Here is a 12,591-nt window from a genome sequence, read left to right as displayed (position 1 = left end):
CGAAGGTGGGTCCCGGCACTGCCGGGGCGACAAGGGGCGGCGTTAGAGATTCTGCCGAGGGCCTTATTTCTCCCAGGTGGTTCTCTTCCATTTATAATTCAGCAAATGTTCGTTGAGCGCCTACTCTGTAACAGGCGCCAGGGTCGGCTGAAAGTAGTTTCTCAGAGCTTGCACGCATTGAACGCGGTCTAGCTGTGTGTTGTTTTATCACCGCCAGGGCGCTGCGGGGCCCAGCTGGCAGCCTCAAGGGTTAGTGGTGGTTATTGTTAGTGAGGAATTAAGTCGTGTCGAGGTTTGCTCTTGTCTCATTGAAATAGCTTTGGACCAGCCGTTGCGTTATAAGTGGAGTAGATTTCAATCAGCGCAGCATCCTGGCTTCTGAAAGATTTAAACTTTTCATCAGAAAATTGTGAATTTTATATTGCTCCTTGTATTAATAAAGACGCTTTGATTAAAGTTTTAACCACCAACTACCCCATTGGAGTTGATTTGATTAGAACACAATCTGCTGATTGCATCGCTGCCTTTTTTTTTTTTTTTTTTTTTTGCTTTGTAATCCTAAAGTAGAAGGGAAGGATTCTTATTGAATAGGGACTCTAATATTTAAAGTGTGGTTCATCTTCCTGCTGTGTTCGTTTCAACAAAATCTTACTATGATTTTTCATGACAGTTAATCCTTCTGCTCCCACCTTGGATAATCACTGTTATTAGTTTGATGAAATTCCAACCTCGGTAGTGTCCTAGCTTATAGAAAGATTGACTTAAATAATCTCAAATTTTCAGCAACCAATCTCTTTTGTTTCCTAGAAAAAAACAAAATTTGGACCTTTTGGAATAGTGTGGTACATCTTCAGTAGGATAATGGGTTCAGACAAACGGTAAGTTACTACTGTATGTGTTTTTAATCTCAACATTTCATCAGGGACTAAACTATTTTTTTTAATTGTTTATCAAATATTTGAGTATCTATTTTGTGCCAAGTATTGTTATTGCCTTCATGAGCCTTGCTTTTAAAAGCGTGCAGTTTATTTTTATTTTTATTTTTTTTTAAGCATGCAGTTTAATGAGAGAAGTGAAGTACTGTGTGAACTGTGCTATATAAAAGAAGTCAAGGGTGCTGTTAGAACACATAGGAAGCATGTACTTTCCTGGAAATATCTAGGAAAGCTTCCTGGAGAAAGTATCCTCTAAGGTGAATCCTGGGGGTAGGTAAGAATTAGGCAAAGGAGAAAGGAGGGCAGCGTGGAGTGGGTCACTGAGGGTTCCCAGTGTGGAAAGCAGCCTATGTAGAAGCCAGGAGATCATACAAGTCTGTCACTTTACATAATAGCAAGCAATCAGTGAACACAAGTTCTTGTTATTGTCCCCTCTGTAGCAAGATGATCCTGATTTGTAGAAGCTTTGAACCATGGATTACATGAAAAATAAATGAATTGAAAAATTACTAGAGAATTAAGATGAGAACATTTGGCTGCTATGTCATCTGTGGATTCTCCCACTCAAACTGTTTGATTTACATACAAGACCTTATTCGGCCACCTTCTTAGTATTGAGTCTGGTGCTAGTGATAAATCAAATTGATGGCCCAAAGAGTTTCTGGAGGTGTTCTTGCCATGTAATGTCATTGTTTTAATGCTGTGTTAGCAGTCTGTGGTTCCAAATGACTTACTAAATTAACATTTACCCTTTTAGGGTTTCTCATCCTCATACTTCCCATTATGAAATAGTCCTAACTACTAATTTCATTCGTTTCTTTTTATTAAATTTGTATACTCTGAATTGTTTATTTATTTGGTGAGGATGTAACATTAACATTACAAGTTAAAATTGTTAACTAGGCCCTTCTAAGCCTTTCCTTTGTCTTGTCCTTACACAGTTGTTTTATGAACCTGGTAAACAATTTTTGAAAGAACTATATCTGTAGTCAAATGGGTTTAAGCCTCTTGTTATTAGATTTGTTGTCCAGTAACCAAAAGTAAACCAGATGTTATAGGAAATAATGTTTTCTGTTGATACTGGCTATGTCTGACAAATGAACTTGGTTAACTGCCCGATGAGGGAAAAAAACTAATTTAATTCATCCAGGTTGTTAGTCCATTTCCCAGTAGTGTGATACCCTTGAGAGTAGATGAGTGAGAACACATTCTCTCTGAGATGGGGTGAAATGCTAAAAATTACTTTCTTCCTATTTTTGATCAGCAAGATCTGAATCAGGGATAAGAGGGATGATATGTGTAGACTACAGGTTTGGTAATACACAGGATGAACTTGGCCAACCTCACTTTAAAAAAAAAAAATGTGTGGTGGCCATGTTTTCATATTTAGCATGATTTCCTGAAAGTTATCTTTGCCTTTAGGGGTGTAGATGTTTTCCTAGTGGTTGTCTTTGTAAACTAGAATCTGGTGATAAATTTTAGGGATATATAAAACTACTTGGATATCTTATACACTGAGCTCTGGGGCGGGGGGTGATATTTTCAACCATGTTTTCTAAAGGTATAAATGGTGATTTACTTTAGATTAAATGAAAATTATTTTCCCTGGCAGAGTGAGTAGAACAGAGCGTAGTGGAAGGTACGGTTCCATCATAGACAGGGATGACCGAGATGAGCGTGAATCCAGAAGCAGGCGGAGGGACTCAGACTACAAAAGATCTAGTGATGATCGGAGAGGTGACAGATATGACGACTACCGAGACTATGACAGCCCAGAGGTGAGTGGTCTAGTACCCAGTATGGAGTAGTTAGAATTATATATTGCATGCAGAAAGCTTCTAAGATCCTAGAAATGAAGTAAGGATGTCAAGTTTGGAACTCTTGAGTATTACAATTCAGACCCTCTATTATTCTGAAATCTGCTGAGGTGACTCTAATCCTCAAAGATAAACTGAACCCGTGGTAATAGAAACTCTAGCCAGGATTTACATAGGGCTCCCCAGGCATTCTTTTGTGCACTTGACTTAAATGAACTCATGTAGCTCTCACTACAATCCCTTACCGGTGGGTGTCTTTCCATTTTAAAGATGAGGCAATCAGAGCATAATAATATACCAAACCTGTGCCTCAGGCTGCTTCTGAAAGTTGTAGTTTGGTCAGCATAGTTTCTTGCCCCGTTCCTATCTATATGTAAACAACAACTTTGTTTAGAAATAATTGTGCTTAAAAAAAAAAAAAAAAGAAATAACTGTGTTGCCCGTGTAATTATGCAGGGTTTTTTTCTTTTTCCATGCATATAACCTTCATATTGTAACAGTTAGTGGTATTTCAGTGTGATAGTGTACTGTACAGTCAGTTGTTAAACCATTCTTTCTGAAATAAATGGTTATGGCCCTTCTAACCCCACCCCCCTCCACCCCCAATTTAGAAACATTACAGTGAACATTATCATGGAGTTCCCATACCCTTTCTGTTGTTCCTAAAGATAAATTGCTAGGAGTGGAGGGACTGGATCAAAGGGTATAAACTCAGCATGATTTTAATTGTAATTTTATTATAAATCAGAGAGAACGTGAAAGAAGGAACAGTGACCGATCCGAAGATGGCTACCATTCAGATGGTGACTATGGCGAGCATGACTACAGACATGACATCAGTGATGAGAGGGAGAGTAAGACCATCATGCTGCGCGGCCTTCCCATCACCATCACAGAGAGCGATGTAAGAGAAAACAGCAGTTGTAACAAGCAGTCTAGTAGGCACAACAGATTTAGGGCTTTGATCATTTTCTCACACTATTGTTTTACCTCAAATTAACATCTCAGCCAGTGAAGTATATTTCCATCTTTCGGGTGGGGTTTTTTCATCTTGGTTCAGAGGTAAATTACCATTTATAATTAGGCTTTGAAGCTCAGTGTAGAATTGAGTTTTCTGGGACGCCTGGGTGGCTCAGCGGTTGAGCGTCTGCCTCTCAGTTCAGGGCATGATCCCGTGGTCCCAGAATCAAGTCCCACATTGGGCTCCCTGCATGGAGCCTGCTTCTCCCTCTGCCTCTCTCTTTGTGTCTCTTATGAATAAATAGAATTGAGTTTTCAGAACTCCTTAACTACAGGGAGCAGGTCTTATTCTTTCAGTAGCCATTAGATGGTAATCAGTTCCTTTTTATTGAATTGTTTATTTATTTGGTGAGGATGTATCAGTAAAAACACTTCCTTCGTGATCTGGCTACCCTTTGATTTGATGAAATTTGAAACCTGAGAAACCTGTCAAGAAAACTATTCCTGACTCCCCACTCCTCAGACTGGCCAGCTAGGAGCCTGGTATACTGGGCACTACCTGCTTTCCAGTGGCAATCTCTTCTCTAGCCCTTATTTATTCCAGCCACATCCACCACCTGCTTTCCCCGTAGGCCACTTTGGACATGTTCATCATTCTACCAATGTGCCTTTTTATGTTTGGAGGCTCCATTTAAAAAAAAAAAAAGAGATTTTATTTATTTATTCATGAGAGACACAGAGAGAGGCAGAGACACAGGCAGAGGGAGAAGCAGGTTCCATGCAGGGAGCCTGACGTGGGACTCGATCCCAGGACCCCGAGATCACACCCTAGGCTGAAGCGACGCTAAACTGCTGAGCCACCCGGGCTGCCCTTGAAGACTCCATTATTAGAGGTCTTGTTGAAAGAGGTTCTGCAGAATGTCCCTGGGAAAAGGTAGGGGAGGGCCTTACTGGTTCAGTTGGTAGAGCACGTGAGTCTTAATCTTAGAGTTGTAAGTTCAAACCCCACATTGGGAACAGAGATTACTTTAAAAAAAAAAATGTATGTGGAAGGAAGCTTCTTTAAGAGAGGTTTTTAGGTGGAGGATAAAGAAGGGTTCCAGGGAGATCTTAGTTGAGCTGATTCTTGAGGGATAGAATGTTTGGGTCCAGGGTGCCTGGGTGGCTCAGTTGGACATCTGCCTTCAGTTCGGGTCGTGGTCCCAGGGTCCTGGAATCCAGCTGGCATTGGGCTCCTTGCAGGGAGCCTGCTTCTCCCTCTCCCTCTGCCCGCCCCCTGCTTGTGCTCTGTCAATCTCTTCCAAATAAATAAAATCTTTTTTAAAAAAAGAAGAAATGTTTGGGTCTGGTAGAAAACTGGGGGAAAGGTGTGGTAGACTAGCCCTCCAGGCTGTGCGATCACACAAGCAAACATGGAAATAGATTCTGAATGCTGAATGTAGACAAGGCCTTGTCACCAGGTTCATTTGGTTGAATTGAAAGGCTTTTGGCAGGAGAGAGGTGGGTGAGAAAGTGCTCTTGAGGCCAGGTGCCAGAATCTTTGAAAACTCAGATAAGTATAAAATAAGTTACTTAGGGCTTTGCCTGGTAGCAAGAACTGCACAGGTTAGAATGTTGGAGGGAAAGAATGGTAATGGGAGGACAGGGAAGACCGAGCTGAGCTCAGGTAGGGGCAGCAGTGGGCAGGTGGAGTAGAAGATATAGGAAATACTACAGGAGTTGTCAGTTTAGGAAAGTTTGCCTGTTTAGCAGGTTATTCCTTTGAGTACTCTGCTGGCCTGTGGCCCTGGGCGCCTGCAGAGGAAGTGAGCAGCATGGGGAAGCAGTGCTCTAGCTGACTTTTAGGGGCCTCCACGCTGGCAATGAAACAAGAATGAACGACCGTGAAACTGCTTTTGTATTTCAGGCTTTTTTTTTTTTTTTTTTTTTTTTTTAAGATTTTATTTATTTATTCATGAGAGACACAGGTGGGGGGAGAAGCAGACTCCGTGCAGGGCGCCCAATGTGGGACTTGATCCCAGGACTCCAGGATCATGCCCTGGGCTGAAGGCAGGCACTAAACCGCTGAACCACCCAGGTGTCCCTGTATTTCTGGCTTCTCTAGGAAAATAGAAGTGCCTACCATAAGAAGGCTGGTTTTCAAAGTAGAATGTCTGAGGTTCCCAAATTGTGCAGTATTCTTAGCAGATCCCCTTGTTGAGGTCTTTAAAATATTTTAAAATTAACGTTTTTTAATCAGAACTTGAGTTTATCATCCTGTTTGAATTTTTTTAGTTTAGCCCTCCCACTGATATGTGAACTCTTAGAGTAACTGTCTTTAGTTACTATGGTACTATATCTGTTACTGTTAACAGTACTTTTATAGTAACTGTCTTTAGTTACTCTGATGACTAACTTTTCAGTTACTATGTTACTAAGCATGGACCTGAGTCACATGATGGGGTCTGGCTCAGTGTAGAACTTCTCCTACTCTGTAGAAAAAATAGTCCATCCTTTTTATTGGTGGTTGTTATGGTCTATAAAGTCACTGCAGATAGAATACTGCATACTAAACCATCATTCCTAGAAAAATAAAAGTTAGGTTCCTGTGAGCCTCTGGTTACAAAGGGTCAGTACGTAATCTGTCTTAGGTGGTATTTTGGTTTAGAGATGGCTTATTTAATATATATTGTTGATTCATTAACCTGTGAACTCACATCCAACAATACTGTAAGTCGTGTCTGAATGAAGTTTCTCTAACATACGTATTTTCTCTGTGAGGAATATCAGTCTCCTTGTGTTTATTTTTTTTTTTAATTTATTTTTTTTAATTTATGATAGAGAGAGAGAGAGAGAGAGAGGCAGAGACACAGAGACACAGGCAGAGGGAGAAGCAGGCTCCATGCACCGGAAGCCTGATGTGGGATTCGATCCTGGGTCTCCAGGATCGCGCCCTGGGCCAAAGGCAGGCGCCAAACCACTGCACCACCCAGGGATCCCTCCTTGTGTTTAGAAATACTAGATAGAACTTTAGCACCACACTTGGAGAGCCATTTTAAATACATAAATCACTGGGGTGCCTGGCTGGCTTCATCAGTAGAGCATGCACATACTCTTGATTTCAGGCCCATGAATTGAAGCCCCATATTGGGCATAGAGCTTAATTTTTATTAAAAAAAAAAAAAATAGGGATCCCTGGGTGGCGCAGCGGTTTGGCGCCTGCCTTTGACCCAGGGCATGATCCTGGAGACCCGGGATCGAATCCCACGTCAGGCTCCCGGTGCATGGAGCCTGCTTCTCCCCCTGCCTATGTCTCTGTCTCTCTCTCTCTCTCTCTCTCTCTGTATGACTATCATAATAAAATAAAATAAAATAAAATAAAAAGATACATAAAGTCCTTTAAAAAATAATAAATAAAAAAAATAAAATAAAATAAAAAAATAGGGGATCCCTGGGTGGCTCAGAGGTTTAGAGCCTGCCTTTGGCCCAGGGCGTGATCCTGGAGTCCCAGGATCGAGTCCCACGTTGGGCTCCCTGCATGGAGCCTGCTTCTCCCTCTGCCTGTGTCTCTGCATCTCTCTCTCTGTGTCTCTTGTGAATAAATAAATAAAATAAAAAAAAATAAAAATATATAATAGTGAAATCACTAACCAAAAAATAGAAAACGGTGGAAAACTTGACACTAAAGAGACTGCGAAAAGGGACCCTTGTTTACATTATGGAAGCTGAAACAAAGCAGAGTATCAGCCTGGGACATGGGCATCAAGCAACTCAAATCTGTACATGTCCATGGATGACTTGGAAGTGCCACAAGTATTGATTGGGAGTTAGAATAGTGGGTGGCCAAATTTGCAAATACGGAATCCATTATAATGAGGATCAACAATATATAATTCTGTAGCCTTTGTGCAATAACGAAAAGTTAGGGACCAGTAAGAAATTATTTCACAAATTTGCCGTTTTTTTCTTCTTTCCTTGGAATATTTCTGCCTGGCATGAGTAAGAAATAGTGTATTTCTTTGCCTTTTGCAGAAACAGCTTGGTCTAACATCAATAACAAACCTACCAGGCCAAATTCATTCTTCTAGGTTCAATTGATGTTTATTTTGACTTACTAGGAGCCTAGGAATGTTATGAGCTTTGTTAATTTTCAGCACGAGGGATCCCTGGGTGGTGCAGTGGTTTGGCGCCTGCCTTTGGCCCAGGGCGCGATCCTGGAGATCCGGGATCGAATCCCACATCAGGCTCCCGGTGCATGGAGCCTGCTTCTCCCTCTGCCTGTGTCTCTGCTTCTCTCTCTCTATGTCTATCATGAATAAATAAATAAAATCTTAAAAAAAAAAAAAAAAAGATTTAATTTTCAGCACGAAAATCTTTTTTTTTTTTTTTTTTTTAAGATTTTTATTTATTTGGGATCCCTGGGTGGCGCAGCGGTTTGGCGCCTGCCTTTGGCCCAGGGCGCGATCCTGGAGACCCGGGATCGAATCCTACATCAGGCTCCCGGTGCATGGAGCCTGCTTCTCCCTCTGCCTGTGTCTCTGCCTCTCTCTCTCTCTATGACTATCATAAATAAATAAAAATTAAAAAAAAAAAAAGATTTTTATTTATTTATTCATGATAGACAGAGACAGAGAGAGGCAGGGACACAGGCAGAGGGAGAAGCAGGCTCCATGCCGGGAGCCTGACACGGGACTTGATCCCGGGACTCCAGGATCACACCCTGGGCCAAAGGCAGGTGCCAAACCTCTGAGCTACCCAGGGATCTCCCAGCACGAAAATCATTTAAGATAATTGTGCAAAAAAATGTTTGAGAGTTCCTTATTTTTTAGCTATTGATTGTTTTTTTAAGATTTATTTGAGGGGGATCCCTGGGTGGCACAGCGGTTTAGCGCCTGCCTTTGGCCCGGGGCGCGATCCTGGAGACCCAGGATCGAATCCCACATCGGGCTCCCGGTGCATGGAGCCTGCTTCTCCCTTTGCCTATGTCTCTGCCTCTCTCTCTCTCTCACTGTGTGCCTATCATAAATAAATAAAATTTAAAAATTTAAAAAAAAGATTTATTTGAGAGAGGGAATCTCTGGGTGGCTCAGTGGTTTAGCGCCTGCCTCTGGCTCAGTGCGCAATCCTGGAGTCCCGGGATCGAGTCCCACATCGGGCTCCTGGCATGGAGCCTGCTTCTCCCTTTACCTGTGTCTCTACCTCTCTCTCTATGTCTATCATGAATAAATAAATAAAATCTTAAAAAAAAAAAAAAGTTTTATTTGAGAGAGAATGAGCAGTGGGGAGGGGCAGAGAGAGAAGTAGACTCCCTGCTGAGCAGTAGCCTGGTTTGGGGCTCAATCCCAGGACCCAGAGATCATGATCTGAGTTGAAGGCAGACGCTTAACTGACTGAGCCACCCTGGCCCCCTTGCTATGGATTCTGGATCACATACTTCAGAGGACAATGGCACATCCTCTGCTTCTTCTAAATCTCATTTTCTTTCTGGTACTTTAGAACTAAGGACAGCAAGGTAAGACTAAGAGAGGCTTTCAGGACAGTGTGCCATGGGCAAGATTTTTTTTTTTTTTAAAGATTTACTTATTTAAAAGATTTTATTTGAGAGAGTGCCCCCGTGCACATACACACAGACATGAGCTGGGGTGAGTGCAGAGGGAAAGGGAGAAGCAGACTCCCCACTGAGGAGAGAGCCTGATGCAGGACTCAATCCCAGGACCCCGAGATCATGACCTGAGCCAAATGCAGACAGACTGAGACAGATTGATTGATTTTAAAGATTTTATTTATTCATGAGAGACATATGCAGAGAGAGGCAGAGATCCAGGCAGAGGAGGAGCAGGCTCCATGCAGGGAGCCGCGGGACTTGATCCCAGGACTCCGGGATCACGCTCTGGGCCAAAGGCAGGCACCAAACTTCTGAGCCACCCAGGGATCCCCTGAGATTTATTTATTTTAGAGAGAGAGTACACGCAGCAGGAAAGGACCGGGGGGTGGGGGTGGGGGAGGCAGGAACCAAGCAGACTCCCTGCCAAGAGCAGAGCCTGACACAGTTCAATCTTGACCCTGAGATCATGACCTGAGCCAAAATCAAGAGTCAGATGTTCAACCAACTGAGCCATCCAAGCACCCAAGCAAGACTGTTTATCATAACATAAATACTTGTATCTAAGGGAAGTTCCCAGGCAGCATATAAAGAATGCTTTTAAGGCTGTTAAAGTACATTCATTTCTATGAGAAATGTTCTTTTTTTCTTTTATTCCACTTTTTAGAATGATTATATTTTGGTGATAGAAGTTTAAAATTTGGCTGATTAAGCAGTTGATGCAGTTCCTGGTCCTTGAACTTTCTTTGGTGTGGAATAGTTTATGGTGAAGCTTTAACTATAAATGTGTAAAACTCTACAGATTCGAGAAATGATGGAGTCCTTTGAAGGCCCTCAGCCAGCAGACGTGAGGTTGATGAAGAGGAAAACAGGTGAGAGCTTGCTTAGTTCCGGCTGTTCTGGCTCTCTTCCCCATTCCCACCTCAGCCCGTAAAGACCATCCTGATTCCCCCAATCTTCAAGCACATGAATTCAGAATGAAAGGTTTGCCATGGCTAAGGAATGTGACTCTTTGAAAACGATATTAGAGAGCATCTGAGGACCTTTTTAAAAACTTTGGTTTTAGGGGCTTTTTTCCTTCGGTAAGTAGCGATTTATAAACTCCTTGTTTGACTGTTTGTAGTCGGTTGCATGGTTACTTTTTAAGCGTGGAATCAAATCGAGTGGCACTTAGTTCAGGCGGCTTGGTTCCTTGCCATGGCAAAGTATCAAGAAGATCCCCAAGTCAAGTCACATTTGTAAAGCTGCTTCCCAATTGGCTTTGTCACGCAGTGTTGAAGCAGTGGGAGAGAGATTCACCTGTTATAAAGGAACTGACTAACACGAGTATCCCGTCTATATCTGAATGCTGTCTCTAGGTGTAAGCCGTGGTTTCGCCTTCGTGGAGTTTTATCACTTGCAAGATGCTACCAGCTGGATGGAAGCCAATCAGGTTGCTTCACTCACCAAGTCTAGATATTCATGAAAATGGAACAAGTCTGTACAATTTAAAAACAAAAAAACAAAAAAGGTTGAAGGAGTGGTTTGTTCCAAAGGAGTGATTTTTTTAAAAGAAAAGCTTTGTATATATTAAAATTCATATTATTAGAATAATACAGCAGCAAGGACTGCATTGTAGAATTTGCTCTGCTTTTAAACGTGGCTGCCTGGCAGAGTTTGTTAATAATCACTGAATACCTGTCTGGTGATAACCAAAACACCTTCTCTTTTCCCCTACTGATGATCCTTTTCATTGTGTCCGTTGAGAGTAATCTTAAAATATCCAACTCTCGATTTAATAGCAAAAAGAATGCAGTAGAAGTCTGCTACAGGCATTTTGAAGTAATTCCATTTTTCTGCTTGGAGACCACAAGCCTCTAAGAGGCATAACTGCTCATATGGGTCTTCAAGGACTATAAGGACCTCATGGAATTTATGAACAATAAGTCTGATGAGATTAGCCTGGAAGCTGGTGTCCTGCTGCTGTCTAATCTAGTTAAAGTGGCATTAACATTCTAATCTCCCTGAGAATGCCTTTTGTATTCCATTCAAAGCAAATCATTGATGGTTCTTTGATGTAGCATTAACTGAAGTGTTCCACAGTTTGTCGAGATAACATTCTGTACTTGGCACTTAAATAACTTTTTTTTGACAGAACTCCACAAAGTGCAGTATTAAATGCCTTAACCCAGTGCATTCTGGGAAGTTTGTTTAACTCATTATGTTGCTTTTCTGCAACATTTTATGATTTGTCACCCATGAATAAGTTACACTCCAGTATGTATTGCTGTATATAACAAAGACTCACTAATGAGCATATCATTTTGATTGAATGATTTGTTAGATTTTTAAACCTCTCATTTTCTTAACTCAGAGGTGATAGCCTGATCTTACAGAAATAGAGCTTCATTCATTTCCTACCACGGACACCATGTTAGTAAATTGGGAACCTATACACAAGCTTCATGTGAGTCTGCCCTCTTGACACAGCAGCATCTTTTGATGCATTGGAGGTATCAGAATGGCTTGCCTGGGAGTTTAAAACTCCAAAGAAATTAAAACTCACAAGACATTTAAAAATCTCCACAATTTTAATGTATACAAAGCTAAGTTCACATGTAATATTTCATTACAGCTCAAATTCACTCCAGAAATAAGACCAATAGGATTAGGGACTCAGTGATAGTTTGGAGTCTCCCCCAGCACACACCCCTCCTACTGGGATGATCTGTTGACATATCTCCCAGCTTCATTTTTGTTTCTGTACAATAAAGTGAGTGGATGGCCCTTCAGCTTTTTCCCTCTTGGCCAGACATGCAGTCTTGCCTTTAGATATTGCAGAGACAACATTCACAGCATGTCTTAACTCTTCCAGGATTTGCAAGAACCAAATTACTCAACAGTATGTATATTTAGAGGGGTTAGACTCCTTTTAAAAATCTGGATATCTAACCTCTTACTTAAATCTGTTCTGATAGTATCAGAACACCCTGCTCCCTCCCCCATTGATCTCCCCCCCCCCCCCCCCCATGAAAAGCGAAAGAAAAGGTGCTCCTGTTAAATGAAGGCTCTTTGGGGGCAGGTGCTGGGTATACTCTTGGCTAGACTGATTGAGCTTGGAGTTTTGATCTTTTAAAGTTGTATCTCTTTTAGTCACGTGGTTGACTTGAAGGGTAAGGTGGTGTATGCATTTACGAACTCTTCTGACCCCCCAGAAGAAACTTCATTGGCCGCCTGGTTACTCATCTTGAAGAGAGTACCATGTATTTCAGGGAAAAACACATCTGTCACCTAGGACATAACATGGTTTCAGTTGGCA

At 41.8% G+C, this 12,591-nt stretch overlaps 1 protein-coding gene across 1 annotated transcript in view; it reads left to right on the top strand.

Moving 5' to 3' along the window:
• RBM5 (RNA binding motif protein 5) overlaps positions 1–12,591 on the top strand; it is a 29,304-nt gene that overhangs the window by 743 nt on the left and 15,970 nt on the right. Inside the window, exons 2-6 of the mRNA XM_025987684.2 lie at positions 808–878; positions 2,548–2,713; positions 3,501–3,656; positions 10,096–10,165; positions 10,652–10,725. Coding sequence (XP_025843469.1) covers positions 862–878; positions 2,548–2,713; positions 3,501–3,656; positions 10,096–10,165; positions 10,652–10,725 — 483 coding nt within the window. The 5' untranslated portion in view covers positions 808–861. The remainder of the gene's footprint in view (positions 1–807; positions 879–2,547; positions 2,714–3,500; positions 3,657–10,095; positions 10,166–10,651; positions 10,726–12,591) is intronic.

Source organism: Vulpes vulpes, chromosome 9, assembly GCF_048418805.1.
Source record: "Vulpes vulpes isolate BD-2025 chromosome 9, VulVul3, whole genome shotgun sequence".
NCBI lineage: Eukaryota > Metazoa > Chordata > Mammalia > Carnivora > Canidae > Vulpes > Vulpes vulpes.
This window is presented reverse-complemented; position numbering and strand designations above follow the sequence as displayed.